This window comes from Desmodus rotundus, chromosome 5, assembly GCF_022682495.2.
Source record: "Desmodus rotundus isolate HL8 chromosome 5, HLdesRot8A.1, whole genome shotgun sequence".
Taxonomy (NCBI): domain Eukaryota; kingdom Metazoa; phylum Chordata; class Mammalia; order Chiroptera; family Phyllostomidae; genus Desmodus; species Desmodus rotundus.
The window spans coordinates 47,026,050-47,041,721 of NC_071391.1; the positions used below are offsets into that span (position 1 = coordinate 47,026,050).

Sequence of the window (15,672 nt, forward strand, 5' to 3'; positions counted from 1 at the left end):
CCAGGAAGGAGCGTCTCAGCATTGCCCATGGGCAGCGTTTTGTTTTCCACCAAAACCGTCCTAGTAGGCACTCAGTATTCGTTGAACTAATCAACAGTTGAAGGAAATAAAAACTCAGCAAGCTACTCATCCATTGACACATGTATCTGTCCATCCATCCATTTGTTACTTGCTCCTGTGTCATCGTTCCGTCCTTTCATTCGTTCATCCGTTCAGCCTTTATTCATTGTCCACCCATTTGTCCTTTCTCATCGCTGGTCCCCCAGTTGGTCCAGTGCCAGCTGCAGGACCAGGTGGCCCCAAGGAGGCAGAATGTCGCAGTGCAGGGTGGGAGTGTGTTCAGAGGCAGGCAAGCAAGGTACTAGGCTTTTGTCAGAGATGCGGAAGCTGTCAGCAGACTGGGTGGAGGGAGGGAGGGCCAGGTGTTCCAGGGGCTGGAATATGGTTGGCGGAGGGGCAGGGGTGTTGTGGTGGCTGTAGGGTAAGGAAAGGAGGGCTGGGTGGGCCTTCACCAGGCACCTCGTACACCTACAAAAACTATTCTGAGCCAGACCCACCCAAACAACTGCAAAGACCCAAAAGGACAAGTCGGGGCGCCTGGAGCAGGAGCTTGGAGGGACGGCAGAACCAGACCTGCACAAGGTGTTCGCAGCCCCCCCCACCGCCCCCCTCACCTTGACAGGCTCCAGGCTCCAATGCCTGTGATGTGGACACTCTGACTCAGCAGCCCTGGGCTCCTGGTTCTTCTCTCAGCTTCCTTTGATTCTCCCACCCACCCCTTTGTTGCCATAGCAACAGGCTTGGATCTAATTAGCCATCCTTAATGAAGCAGCAACAACAGCAAGCAGTGCCTTTGGCACCAGTCCCCACTCTCTAGGCTGGGCACCCACATACCTTTGGATCTTTAGACCTCAGGACCTTGTTCAAACCCTTCCTCTTCCCGGAAACCCTCCCTGAATCCCCTCTACCCCCTCTTCCCCTGGCAGAAGTGACTCCCTCTACTGAGCCTTCTGAGTAGTCTGAAACTTCTCTGTGCCAGCCAGAGTGGGTTCATCGCTGCAGGGCTGGTCCTGCTGGAGCTGTTGAGGAAATGGATCCACCTTGCCGACAAGCCATGCACTGCCTCCTAACTACTCAGGAAGTGAGGCTGTGGGTCATACAGCTGGAGAGGGCCAGGTGGGGAAGGAGGTCTTCTGAGAGGAGGCCAAAGGTGGGTTACCTAGCTTCAGTAATCAAACAGTGAGCCGGGGTGGGGCCTGCTGACCACCGGCCCTCGTGCTACTGTAAAATATCTTTGGTTCCTGGCAGTCTGGACTAGACCAGGGGTTTGTCCATCCTCCTTGCTCAAAGCATAACACACTCTATTGCCCTGGCAGCCCCAGTTCCTCCCCGAGTATGTCCAGCCCTCGGAGGAGAGGGAAGAGGCTCAGGCCTCACGCCAAGGAAGCCCATAGTCCATCCCATTGGGAGGACAAGAGGCAGAAGGACTCACTGGCTTTGTTGGTCCAAACTGGAAGCAGAGGAGGACCCTTGCTTCAGCCTCCCAGGGGCAGAAGGGGCTTGGCAAGGACCCACTCGCAGGACAGGGTGCGGTGACCCAGCAGGCTCCAGGGCTTGCAGGCACCATGCTGCCAGTGCGCAGGTTGCTGGGCCCCGCTCCAGAGTTTCCGGTCTGTAGGGTGGTTGGGTGGTGGTGGGAGCTGATAATGTTCATTTCTAATACATTTCCAGGAGGTGCTGAAGCCCTTGGTCCAAGGACCCTACTTTGAGAACCACTGCAGAGTGGGGCCTGAAGGGCTATTCGTATAGAGCACACACTCGTGGCTTCTTCATTCATTCTTTTGTTCAGCAAACCAACTCTACAGTTCTGTGGGCCAGGCCCTCCGGGAACCCAGGGGAGACAGCCAGGTCCACCCCTCATTTCTGTGGCACAAACTTAGCGCTTAGCCAGCACCTATCAGGTGTCAGGCTCTGCCCCTAGTGCAGCCTCTGTGTGGTGGTGACGGCGTTGTGGCCTGCTGCCAGGGAGGGCCACACCGTTCTCCCTGGGAGTTCTCTGGTCCTGTTTTTGTTGTTGACTGTTTGGGGGGTTGTCTGTTGGGGAGTTAAAATTCTGCTGTTGGATATTTTGGACGCCGAGATGGCCGGTGCTGCCGGGACCCATGTCCTGCCTTCTCAGGAGAGGATGAGGAATAATCCCCTTGGTTGGGGGTGGGGGTGACTCACCTGGTTGAGGGCTGAACAGAGGGAGGGGAGACAGTGGGGCAGAGGGGCATCAGAGGTTGCAGGGGCTAGCAGGAGAGATTGATCCTGTGGCATGGGGATGCCAGGGAAGGTTTGTGAGCAGGGTGGGAACGTCAGGCTGGTTTGCTGTGTGGGGACAAGGAGAGGGAAGAGTTATTGGGGGTTTGTTTATTAGCCAGCCTCTTTGTGCAGGGCGCTACGGCTTACGAAAGGGACATGGCTCCTGCCTGGAGGTGAGCTGCAGTTCCCAGGGAGGAGATGGGTATCAATCTAGCAGTTGCTCAAATGTATATTTACAAACTCTGATACCTGGTTAAGAAAAACTGAGAATCTCTGAGAGCACAGAGCAAGAAGAGCAGCTGACCTAATCTGTGGGTCAGGGAGGGTTCCCCTGAGGAGGTGACATTTGCACTAAGACTAGTCTTCAAGGAAAAGAAACAGCACTCCAGAGGAGAGGGGAAAGGCACGGGCAAAGACCCTGAGGCAGGAGAGAGCCTGGTCTTCTTCTAGAAGTTAAAGCAGAAGTGGCTGCATGTATTAAGAGGGGATGGATGGGTGGGACCGGTTTAGGTGGTGGAGTCAGGACGCCCCCACTGTGCAGGGAGTCCAGGTGAAAGCAGGTTTGGAGGAGGGAGTCAGTCGAGGGCTTGGTGAGTGTGGCAGCCGGCAGTACACTGGGGGCGCCTGAAGTCCCAAGTCTGCCAGAGCTGAGGCACAGAAGAGGGGTCCTCCAGACAGCTGCAAGGTGCATCAGAGCCCCCTGGTGGGGGGTGGGAGCTCGTGCAAAGCCAATTTCACTCTGCCGCCCTCCTGATTAAGGGGCCTGGGATAGGTAGGTTTTTGGCATCACTTGGGATTTGTAAATGCCTGAGCCCCTCTCCATGGGGGTGGGGCGGACGGGTTGGAGAGGGATAGGATTGGAACTCTCTGGGACTGTCTCCAGTACAGGGCCCTAGTTGGCTGAGTGGGGTGGGAGTAGGGATTACTCAGGGTGGGCCCTTTCCCAGGTAGTCCCATCCATCAGGCCCAAGTGCTGGCGGCGGGAGGACAGTGTCAGTTTTCAGGGGTGTGTCTCTTGCGTCTCTAAGTTTGCTTCTGTCTGGTTACAGTTGCGTGAACTCGTAAACACGTGCAGCTGCATGCTACACCGGGTCACATTCATGCGTGCCAGGGTTTAGGTCTTGTACAGGACTATATTGATGTGGGTGCACTTGGCTCTGACCCATGCGTGCCTATGAATCCAGGCGGGGGGACGCTTTTCCTGGTATGTGGGCCTGCTCTGTGTGTATAACCCCTGTGTGTGCCTCCATGGGTACAGGTGTGGACAACAAGTGCATGTGTACCAAATGTACTCGCCTTTGTCCACGGGTGTGCACCGACTTGGGTGCTCAGAGGTTGTGACTCCGCAGGAGAACCCCGCTGTGTAGGGGAGCATCGGGGACGAAGTTGGGCCGCCCTGTGTTTGGGGGGAGATGGGGCCGCACGCAGAGGGCGGGGCCTCCCCCGCCACGCCCCCCACCCCGGCCCCCCTTCCACCAGCGGCGCCGCCAGCGCCAGGCTTGCTGGGCACACTTGCTGAGCCGAGGAGGTAACAGCCCCGCCGCCGGCCAGGCCTTAGCGATCAGATCAGATCTGCGCTGGAACCGACGCTGCGGCGGCCGGGCCGAGCCCCGGGAGAGAGTAGCGGTGGGAAGGAGGGGACCCGCTGACCCCCGGCGCCCCGCCCCCGCGGCAGGCCGGCCGCATGCTGCAGATGGTGAAGACCCTGGCCCAGTTCACCATCGCGCTGGAAGACATGCGCGATCTGGGCCCGGCGGCCGCCGCCTCCGGGGAGCCTGCCTCCGGGGAGCCTGCCTCCGGGGAGCCTGCCGAGAACGAGAACAGCGGTGCTGACTCTGAGGAGCCTGGGGAGGCCCAGGTACCGGGGAAGGGGAGGGGCAGCCGGAAACCTGAGCCTAGGCCTGGAACTCAGCTGACCCAGACCTGGGGGAAGCATGGGCAGATGCTGGGGCGCAGGACCGAGAGACAGAATCAGTCCAGCTGCCTGGCCACGGGTCTGGGGACTCAGTGATACGTGATGGGGACAGGGAGACTTGAAGGTGTATGAGGAGCCCTGGCAGGGGTGGTGTGACTGGCAGAGCACTGAGGTTTGGTGTCACCAGGATGCAAGTTTAGGAGGGCAAAAAGGCTGGCAAACTCAGCTGGGTGGAGGCCTGCATGCACCCTCCTAGGCTGGAGACCCAGCCTAGGCAAGAGCTGGTAGCACTTAGCACAGTGATGTGGGTGAGGCCGGAGTGAGCTGTTGCCGGGGGTATCCCGGATTCACAGGCTCAAGAAAGGGAGGTTTTTCCAGCCTCCCTCTCAGGCCTGAGGGAGTCCCCAGGTGTATGTGTGTGTGGGAGGGGTGCAGGGGGGCAATTTTGCCCCCACCCCTTGCCGCTGTGCCCACTGGGCCTTGGAGGTGTCATGCTGTGGTGGCAACGGTGGTGTCTCTGATCCTGGATCAGTGTGTGGTTCCCTGAGGGGGATGGGGATGCCTCCGGGGGCTGTTTCCATGGTTTTGTGTGTCTGGGCTGGATCGCTCTGCTCTCCCAGCGCTGGCGGGGGTGAGGGGGGCTGTGGTTGCCTTCCTGAGTGCTGCATTGCGTGTTTCTCTCTCCACCACCTGTCTTTGGGTTGAAGGCCGTGGTCCTCAGCTGGGTGACTTGGCTGCATTTTTTGTCTCTTTGCGGGGAGTGTGGCCATAAGGCTTCTCTCTGCGTATGTCTGTCTCTGTCCTCATGCCATGTTTATTGGGGGGGGGGGGGGTCTCAGGTTTTGGGTCACGATGTCCCAGTAATATTGGTAGGAGAACCACCACCCCCTTCTTCCTGCTGTATCCCTTCGGCCCCCACCTTCCCTTCCCACTTCAGTTCCCCACGTAGTGAGGGGCGGGGGTGGGGGCTGTCAAGGGGTGAGGGATCTGGGGGAGGCTGGGCCTGCAGGGCTATCCCGCCCAGAACAGGTGGGCCTGCCGATCTGGTTGACAGCTGCATTGCCCGTCCACTGCTTCCCCTGGCCTCCCACCCCCCACACACTCACTCCCGTGTCTGGGCACGTGCGGAAGGTTTCTCATGCAGTGACAGGGAGCTGGCCTTGTTTTCTGTGCCTCTACCTGACAGCTGAGTGACAGCCTGCTGTGCTTTTAAGCAGGGAGGAGGCTGAGACGGGCGGGCACTGCAGAGTCAGCCTCGCTATGTGAGTTGCCTCAGCCCTGCCTCCCTCAGGAGGCCTCCCTGCCCACGACCCTCACTGCTGAGCCTGGCAGGGCTGGGCCAGGGGAGTGGGTGGGGGAGGCTGAGCCTGGCCTGGTCCTCCTCTCAGGGAGCCCCCTGTCCAGCAGGGAGATGGACACAGATCAGTAATAGCCTTGCTGAGGTGGGAGGAGAATGGATCGTGCCGACCCGGTGTGTCTGGAGGGCGCTGCTCTGCTCTCAGCATGCCTGCTTTCACGGTTCTGAGGGGGAGGTGCACTCCCTTTCATAGAGGAGGATGTGGAGACTGGGTGGTTAGGTAACTACCCGAAGTCTCAGAGCTGTAGGGTCCGAGTGCAGACCCTGCGGCCCAGTGCTGGCTGGCCAGTCTGGGCAAGAACTCCGGGTCCCGAGGCCCTAAGACTCAGCATGAGGTAGCTGAAGAGACTCTGGTCTTGGCTCCGCAGGATCGGGTTCTGGCTTTGCGACCTTGGGTAAGTCATGTCACCTGTCTGACTTGACTTCCTCACCTGGGATGTGGAGATGATGACACTTACGTCATAGAGCCATGAGTGTGGGGCCGAAATGAGGCCACATCTGTGAAGTGCAGAGATGTCCCCGGGGAACAAGGGGAGCGTCGGGTGTCTGGGCCTTTCCTTGGGAGGCCCTTTTGGGCCTTCACACTCTCCCAAGCTCTCCATCCTGGGGTGGGCCCAGCTCACAATACCTCCTACTGGAAGCTGCCCTGGTTTTTTTTAACAGCCTCAGAGCACTGGGAGTGGACGGCATCATGGAGCTGGGGTGCCTGGAGCTGGGGGCTCTGAGGCAGGCAGGGCCCAGCCCTTCGCGCCTGTCAGAGCACAGGGCCGGAGGGGGTGGCATTCACCCGCCCCACCCCTGAGTTTCTAGCACGGGAGCCCACTTCTCTGAGGGTGCTTCATTATAGGACACATCTGGGGACAGGTCTGACCCCTGAGTCCCTGGGTTGGAGGTTGGGGGAGCGGAGGTAGGCATACCAGAAGCAGAAGGGCAAGCCATGGCTGGAACAGGCAGGCTGAACAGAGCTAGGGCTTGAGTCCACTCAGCAGACACAGGCCCTGGGCATAGCAGGAACCAAGGCAGCCCCGCTGTGAGGCCCTGCCCTGGGGGGCTCCTTGGGGTGAGGACCGGAGGGATGCTGCAGACATGGACTCCCACCCTGGCATTGCCGCATGCCCTCAGGTCAGTGGGCCTTGAGAGCTGAAGCCTGAGATAGGGTCCAGACCAATTGGTGCAGTGGGCAAGCTAAGGCCTGGAAGGGAGAGTGGAGAGCGAAGAACAGGCCCCGGAGATCTCGGGCCCCGAGGCATTAGGAGCCTTGGTCAGGACCACTCCAGACACTGGAATGGAGTCTCTGCCTGGGAAGAGAAGCGTTGGGACTGATGCCATGTGGGAAGGCTTCCTGGAGGAAGAGTGGGCCAGAGGCACAGGGATTGGTGGTGAAGGGCAGTAGTGAGGGAGTCCCAGGGAAAAGAACACAGAGAAGGCATGCCCAGGCTGGCTTCCAGCAAAGTCTCTTCACAGGACAGGGGCTGCCCTGTCAGGGACACACACCCTGTCCTCGTGGGTGCAGGCGCAGAGCCTGGCCGACCGCGCAGGGACTCTGTAGTGCGGGCCATCCGACTCCCAGGATGGAGGCCTCGGTTCCTGGGCCCCCTTTCCCTCGCCGTTAAAATGGGAAGAGTATCGACATCTCCCTCGCAGGGTGGTCGGAAGGATGAAATAATAATAACGCTCAGAACAGTGCCTGACACAGAGTGGGTCCAGTTAGCAGTTTTAAACGAGAGGACTGGGGCCCAGCCTTGTCTGCGAGTGTCTGCAGTCCTGCCTCCACCCGCCTGCGTGGCCACTGGTGCCAGCCTCATCTCTCTGGGCCCCTTGTCTTCATCTGTAGCAGAGGGTAACAGTGTCCACTCTCGGGGATGGTATGAGGCCCAACCAGGCGGGGTCTGACCCCTCAGCACTGAGTGTGACGGTGGGGTTTTAAGGATTGGCAGCTGGAGGGGGGGTGGGCCCCGAGGCATCCTCCTTTGCAAAGGTGAGAGGTTATTGATTTTTTTGAGTCCTTCTCAGAAGCCCAACAGGGGAGGCCAGAAGTAAACAGATCTCTAGATCTTCGATAGCCACCAGCCACATGGGTGGGGGTGGAGGAGTGGCGGGTGCTCTGGGGAGGCAGGACGGCGCAGGGCAGGCTGCTCCCTGCAGGCAGAGCACGTGAGCAGAGACCTGGCGAAATGGAGGTCCAGGGCACCTTGGGGGGCAGCCAGCAGCCCTGGGTGGTGGGAGTGCAGGCCTCAAAGGCCAGGGAGAGGGTGTGGGTGCGCTCTCTGGGCCCATGTGCACTGCTCACCCTTCACCTCTGTCCCCCAGGACATGCGGAAGCACGTGACCATGACCCTGCTAGACACGGAGCAGTCCTATGTGGAGTCGCTGCGCACCCTGATGCAGGTGAGGCTCCCAGACGGCCCGGCCCCCCAGAGTGGCCACTCTGAGTCTAGGAGGCTGTCAGACATGCGGGAACAAACCTGTTTCATGGGCAGGAGCCCAGGTCAGAGAGGAGAGAGGGATGACCCTGGGACGCACCACCCTTCCGGGGAGAGCCCCCATGTGACTGCCCCTGAGGAGGAAGCCTCCTCTATGGCAGGAGAGAACACAAAGGGGCCTTAATGAGGCCAGAGCAGGTGTCCCCTCTACCCCACTGTCCTCCCAGCTCTCCAGGGCAGCTCTGGGGAGGGGGTGAGCTGAGATTGTGAAGCCCCTCTGGTGGACCCCCTCCCCACTCTTTACTCATGGACAGAGAAAACAGTTGTGGAGTGGAATGACCTGTGGAGCACCTGCGTGCCAGGCCCTGTTCCTGGGGCAGGAAACGGGGATAAATAAGGGAGGCAGGGCCCTGCCGCGGGAGCTGTCCTGCTAGGACACAGTTGAGTATGTGGGCACTCGGGAGGCATCGAAGGGGCAGCTGTGAGCCAGGGGACCGGGGAACTTTCCCTGGAAGAGGTGCTGGCCTCCCCCTGCCCTGTCCTCTCCGCAGTGGGCATGGCACGTGAGAAGCCTGGACAGGAGGGGACGGCACACGGGCAGGCCCGTGCGGCCCCGCAGAGCACTAGGGGTTGGTCGTATGGTGGTGATGCTGCAGGAGCTGGGGGGCCACAGGGTCGGGGCCTTGGATACCAGGAGGAGGGTCTGGACTCCACCGAGGGCCTTAGGGAGTCGGGGAAGTACTCTGAGCAGGGGCGGTGTAGAGCCTGACTCCGGCTTTACAAAGTCTGTTGGCAGCTGGGAAGGTGGGTAGCAGAAGAGGAGGCCAGGCCAAGGGCACTGAGGTCAGGCGAGGGAGGAGAGGCCAGGACCAGGGCAGAGGCTGCAGGGAGAGAGGGTTGGGTGACAGACATTTAGGAGGTAGATTGGTAGGCCAGGCATGGAAACTGGTTGGCTGCGGGGAGTGAGGTGGGGAAGCCCAGAACGATGCCCGGGCTCCTAGCCTGGATGACTGAGGCACCGGAGGAGCCCCGCCTGGGCAAGGTGGGGCGAGATGGTGAGTTCAGGTTCAGAAATGGGGGTGTGGGTCTAGGAAAGCCCAGGAGCCGGGGTGCACCAGTGGGTCTGGGGCCCAGGATGGAGAGCGTGGATCTCAGCTAAGCTGGGGCCGGGCAGTCGAAGTCGAGGACAAGCTTGTTCAAGCCCCCTGGGCAGAGTGAGAGCAAAGCGTAGAAAGGAGAGCCCCGGAAACGTCCAGAGTATTCACTGATTCTCTCCACAAACCCACACCGGAGCTCCCTCCTGGTGCCATTCCCCAGGGGTTCCGAGTGGGTACGGGTGACAAGGCCCTGGCTCCCGGAGCCCAGTCTCCAACAGAGACCGACAGCTGCCCGACAGACAGACCGACCACACAAGAGAACAAATGCTGATGCAAAGGTGCACAAGGAGCCTGGACTTAATAGAATATCGTTCACTTTACAAAGGAAGGAAATCCTGGCATGTGCTACAATATAGACGGGCCTTGGGGACATTACACTAAATGACATGAGCCGGTCACAGAGAGACAAACATGGTATGATTCCGCTGACGGGGGTATCTAGAGTAGTCGTAGCCGTAGAGACAGAGAGCAGAGTGGCGGTTGCCTGGGGCGAGGGGGTGTGGCCGTGGGGAGGCAGCGCTGAATGGGGACACTTGGGAGGGAGGAGGAGATTCCAGCGGTGCGTGCCACGTGGTGGTGTTTCCACAGCAATGTGGATGTGACCGCACCAAACTCTACGCGTAAAAATGGTTAAAATGGCAGATGTTCTGTTCTCTATCTTTTACCTCAAAAAATTACATGCTTTCATATATTTTTTAAAAGTGCACAGAGAGCGGACAATACAGAATGGGGTCCTGCCCAACATCGGGGGCCCGGGAGGCCTTCTCTGAGGTTGGAGTATTTAGCTGAGACCTGAAGGGCGAGTGGGCAGGAGTCAGGCAGGGGAGAGGCTGGTGGGAATCATTCCAGGGGGAGGGTGCCACGGGAGCAGAGGCTGGGAGCCGGAGGAAGCCTAAAGCCACTGAGGATGGAGAGGTGGCTGGCGGGCAGGGGGCTGGCCCGTATTGTAACCACAGGGACGTCATTGGAGGGACATCTGTTAGCCATCTACAAAGTGGAATTCCTTCTTTAAGACATGCCCTGGCTGCCAGCAGGAGCAGATGTGCAGGGGTCTGGGGGTGGGGCGAGGGACCTTGTATTGTCCCCTAGGTGGGAGTTGAAGGCATCGGGGTCAGACAGTCCCCGGTGTGAGTAACTTGCCTCCCTGCTGGGCGATGCTAGCCTAGTCACCTCACTTCTCTGAGGCGCAGTGTTTCTGTCTGCAAAAACGTAGCTACCCATACATGCCATCTCCCAGCACGAAGGTTAAAAGATGACGCAGCCACCCATGCCTTGTTTGCAGACAGGAGGCAGACAGAGCCCGGGCGGGTCTCTTATCTTTGAATCTCCTGGCGGCACCCTGGGAGGCTTGCAGCATCTGTGCTTGGAAAAGCTCAGGGAGATTCGTGCTGAGGGAACCAGAGGGAGAGTTTTGGGTGGGGAGGGGTGGAGAGGGGCAGGAGAGTGTCAGCTGCACCCGAGGACTGCACTTGAGGCAGCCTTGGTGTGTCCAAAAGGCTAAGGTCTGGCCCAGGGGTCCGGAACCAGGACACAGGGTTCAAACTTGGCTCTACCTCTTAACCAGCCGTGTGACCGGAACAAGTTACATAACCAGTCTCTGCCTCAGTTTCCTTGTCTGTGGAGTGTGAATACTGATAGCCCCTGCGTCAGGCACAGATGACTGGAGAGCAGCGTGTATAATTTAGCATGCTCCCCGGCAGCCCTGCATGCGTGCACGCCTGCGTGTGTGAGGGTATACACAAAATCACGTTTAACCGCGCAGTAACTCTGTGAGGTAGATATTGTAATCCCTTCCTTAGGTGGGGAGGTGAAGGCTCAGGGAGGTTAAGAAACCTGCCCAGGGTCATCCATCTGTTTAGTGGTGTCCTAGCCCACGTGGGCTGCTGTGACAAAGACACCATAGACCGTGTGGCTTAACCAAATAGAATTTATTTCTCATTGATCTGGAGCCTGGCAAGTCCAAGATCAAGGCACTGGCAGATTCGCTGTCTGGCGAGGACCCACTTCCCTGGTCTGCGGACAGCGGTGTTTCACGTGTCCTCTCTGGCAGAAGAGCCGAGGGGGCTCTCTGGGGTCTCTCTTGTAAGGGCACTAATCTCACACAGAAGACCTACTCGCCTCCCAAAGCCTCAGCTCCAAATAACACCATATGGGGGATTAGGTTCCAACATAAGAATTTGGGGGTGAGAGGGGGCACAAACAGTCTGTAGTAAGTGGTAAGACTAAAAACTGAGTACTTAATATACGCACTGTACATAAGTTAATTCATAATAAACCTCACTATAAGCCCCCCTTTCACAGATGATGAAACTGAGAATATAGAGAAGTAAAGCAACTTGTTCAAGGTCACAGAACTAGGAGGTACCATAGCCTGGGCCGAATCCCTGTCGGTCTGACTGTAGAGCGCTCGCTGTCAATCACCCACTAGTCTACACTGCCTGAAATGTAGTCCAGCAGCCTGGACTCCACAGCCCTGGTGTTCCCTCCACGTGACCACTGCCACACACTGATTGGTATCATGCCTGCAGGCCAAGAGCTTAAAATGACGATGTTGAATACCAAGGTTAACAGCTAGAAGGAGGTGGGGTTTGAACCCAGGTCCTGAGGCCACCCCCTCTCCTTGGTGTCACTGTCACCCAGACTCTCGGCTAGCCCAGCTCCCTTCTCCCAGCACTCTGGACGCTGTCTTTCCCCACAGCACTCACCGTCTGTCTTCTAACATGCTGTGTAATGAGTTTGCTTACGGTGCTATTTTCTCCCTCCCTGCACTAAAACGCCAGCTCCACACGCGGCCGTCCACCAGCGCGGCCCCGTGCTTAGAAGGCCAGACACACAGTGTTGCTCAGCGAGTGTGTGGCGAGTGGATGCAGGTGTTGGCTCCTAGCTGGTTCTGTATCCGGTTCTCACTGTTTGTCTCCCCCCCTGCTGTGTGCCTGCCTCTGTGTGGGGTGTTGGGACCTGGAGGTGAGCGGTTTGGCTCCTGCTCCTTGTGGGGCAGCAGACCCCGGCGGGGGTGAGATGCTGGCTCAGCCTGGCCTGTGCCGGGAGAGGAAGGCTGCCTACCTGTCTCCTCACCATTACCCCCTGGCCTTTTCAGAATCCCCAGCCAGGTGAGAGGAGGATTCTGTTGAGCTATGTTTTGTCTTACAAAACCAGTCCAATTTTTTAAATATTTAATGTACATTTTATGACAACATTGCACATACCTTTTTCAAATTTTTTTGGCCTGCAGTTACAGTTCTGGCCAGGAGAGGGCAGCCTCTCCATGAGCACACCAGCTGCTGAGCAAGGGCTATTTATGCTCAGGAAGCACCATTGAATGCAGATTTGAAGTGAAAAATAGGAGGTTAGTCGCAGGCTGACCAGCGGATCTGAAAACTGTTAAGTTATTGTTCAGGTAGTGTCACTAAGAGCCTCCCCTAGGCCCTCCCACACACCTCCCTGCTTCATTAACCCCACAGCAGTGGTCATCTTTGACTTCCGTGGTTTCCACAGGTGATCAGTTCTAAGACGCGTTCTTCATGTACACACCTCTGACATCAAGGTTCACTTTATAACTGAATGAATATCATCACTGAAGTGGCAGAAAATTTTTTTCTTAAAGATACATCTTAGATTTGCTGAAAGGTGGTTTGTTTTTATTTACTGTTTTCCTTGTGTGTTTTATCTGACTAGATTGTAAGCTCTGTCAGGGCAGGGACTTTGGTCTTCCTCATTCACTGCTGTTTCCCAGTTCTTGAAAGGTGCCTGGCACATAGTAGGTGTGGGCTTAGTGTGTGTGGGTCATGCAGGGAGCCCAGCCTTCTCACTTTCCTCACTCCAAGCTCTGCTTGTCCATGCATTCAACCTCTCCTGAGCCCCCTCATGCCATCTGGGCCAGGCGCTGGGCTGCGCAGTGTGGGGCATGCAGGTAGGTCTTCCTGTCTCCCTCCTAGGGCTCTGAGTCTAATGGGGGAGACCCAGGAGGCAGGACCCCTGAGCTGCAGGCCTGGGTGACTTGGTGTGCACCTACGCCAATAGTTTGGGGTGCCCTCTCTCTGAGGCGGCCTATATTGACCTCATGGCTCCCCCAGGGCTACATGCAGCCACTGAAGCAGGCAGAGAACTCCTTGCTGTGTGACCCGTCACTGGTGGACGAGATCTTTGACCAGATCCCGGAGCTCCTGGAGCACCACGAGCAGTTCCTGGAGCAGGTGCGGCACTGCGTGCAGACCTGGCATGCCGAGCAGAAGGTGGGACACCTGCTCATCCAGTCGGTGAGTGCCCCCGCAGCCTCTGGCTACAGCCCCCACACCCTCCTGGGCGGGGCCGGCTGCCACTGTGGACCCCCCACCCCGCCTCACCTGGACACGGATTCCGATTCCAGATGTAATCCCAGGACTTGACCAGATACTGGCACTGATTCCAGACTCTGGGTTGACCTGAACCTGGACATTGCCCACCCTTGGGTCTTGGCTGGACTCTGTTGAGGACCTTAATCCCAACTGGTCAGTGACCTGACCCCGGACCCAACGCAGGTTGCTGGCACTGACCTACCCTAGTCCTGACCCTGAACTGGCACTGACGCTGCCCCAGACCTCAAAGGGATGCTAGTACTGACCTCGACCCCTACCTTGACTAGCTCTTTTCCCCGTCAGATATTTCATTAATAATAGCTAACTATTTGGCACTTAACATGTGCTAGGCATTAGTGTAAATACATTGTACAGTCGTGAGTACGTGAAACACGGTTATCCTCGTGTTAGTGTCTATTAAGTGCTGCATCATTTCCCATCGGACAACTGTAAACGCACTTGTGCCCCACCCTGTATGTATCGGCAACTCCAGGGAGCAGGTGCTCTTATCGCCCCGAATGGGAAGCGATGGCTGTGTGGCAGAGAGAGAGAGAAGATGACCTGATCAGAGTCGTGGGCGGCGAGCGGCACCGGATCCCACCCCCAGACACCTGCTTCTAGAGCACACGCTCTCCTCCACCCTCCATTCCTTCCACCCTCCGTCTGTGGGCTTCCCGGGGTCCGACAGGAGCATTGAGACCCTGCGCCCTGGTGTATTTCACCAGTTTGGCTCAAATAAGTGCTCATGAAAATTATAAGGGAAAGAAAGAAAGGTCCTATAACAGTGACTGGGACCTTTGAACAAGAATTGGCTTCAAAGCCCAAAAAGAACTGCAAAAGCAAAATTAATAAACATTTAACCAAATGCCTGTAAAACATAACATGCCATTTTCTTTAACTGTTAAATTTAGAATTTATTTTTAAGAATTTGATTACATTAGAAAAATTTAAGTTATATTCCGTTATTTTGCCAGAATTCCCAAGAATGTGTGATGATGACGAATAAATTATAGCCAAATGCAAACTAAATGGTTACTCAGAGCCAAAAAATTTTAAAAAGCAAAATTGTAAAACTCCTTCCAAAAATTTTACTAGCAAAAAAAAAAATCTTACTTATTTTTATGGGATATGGGTGTGTTTTCATGAGTTTGAGGTGATGTGGGTGGGCCTCGGGCCTAAGAAGGTCTCAGAAGGTCCCTGTTGTCCTGAAAGCGGCGTGAGGGGACCCTTGTTCTAGAGGTACAGCTGAGACAGGAACCAGGAGTCCCGACTTCTAGCCAGGGCTTCACCCAGGAACCTCCACGTTTAGCCCAGATGTCAGCCAGCCAGCAGGTGTCAGCCACCAGCTGGGTGCCCTTCGCTGAGTGGGGCTTGACTGGGTGGGATGGGGGCACCTGTCTCCTTGGAGAGGGAAATGGTCCTGGGGTTCAAGGGGAGCCAGAGACCAGGTGTAGTTCCCGGCGGAGCCCTAGTGAAGACAGGGAGTGCTTCCTGGAGGAGGCAGAACTAGAGCTCAGCCTTGAGGATGGGTGAGATTTGGGTGGGGGAAGGCCATACCTGCTGGAGGGAATGACACGAGCAAAGGCCGGGCGGCCAGAGCAAGTCTGTTACCCAGAGGAGAGCCAGGGGAGACCTGCCTGGTTGGAAGTGCGGGAACCCGGTCTGAGCTCCCAGGACACATCCAGGCGCACACAGTCATGTGCGCACACGGATACGCCACACATGCATAGATCTGTGCACGCACGCACGCACACCCAATGACAGTCACACAGCCATGCACGTGCACATGGATACATCATGTGTGCATAGATCTGTGCACACGCACACACCCAATGACACAGGCGCACACAGCATGTACACACAACACTCAGGACGCATGCCTTACCTCTCAGGGGCTGTATCATTGTTAATTGGAGGGGAAGGATCTTGGCTCCTGAATCAGTGGAAACCAGGACAGGGTAGGGTGGGGTGGGGCAGGAAACACCTTGAGGGTCCCCAACCTGTGTCTTCCCCCGCAGTTCTCCAAGGATGTCCTGGTCAACATCTATTCTGCCTACATTGATAATTTTCTCAACGCCAAGGACGCCGTACGTGTGGCCAAAGAGGCGAGGCCTGCCTTTCTCAAGTTCCTAGAGGTACTATGTGGGCCAGGACTGGTGTGATCGAAGCCACCTTCATCTTG

General features: G+C 57.2%; 1 protein-coding gene across 1 annotated transcript in view; it reads left to right on the forward strand.

The window, feature by feature from the left end:
- The window catches only part of ARHGEF17 (Rho guanine nucleotide exchange factor 17), a 55,828-nt gene that overhangs the window by 29,582 nt on the left and 10,574 nt on the right, over positions 1-15,672 (forward strand). The window contains exons 2-4 of the mRNA XM_024572647.4: positions 7,887-7,964; positions 13,230-13,412; positions 15,509-15,625. Coding sequence (XP_024428415.3) covers positions 7,887-7,964; positions 13,230-13,412; positions 15,509-15,625 — 378 coding nt within the window. The remainder of the gene's footprint in view (positions 1-7,886; positions 7,965-13,229; positions 13,413-15,508; positions 15,626-15,672) is intronic.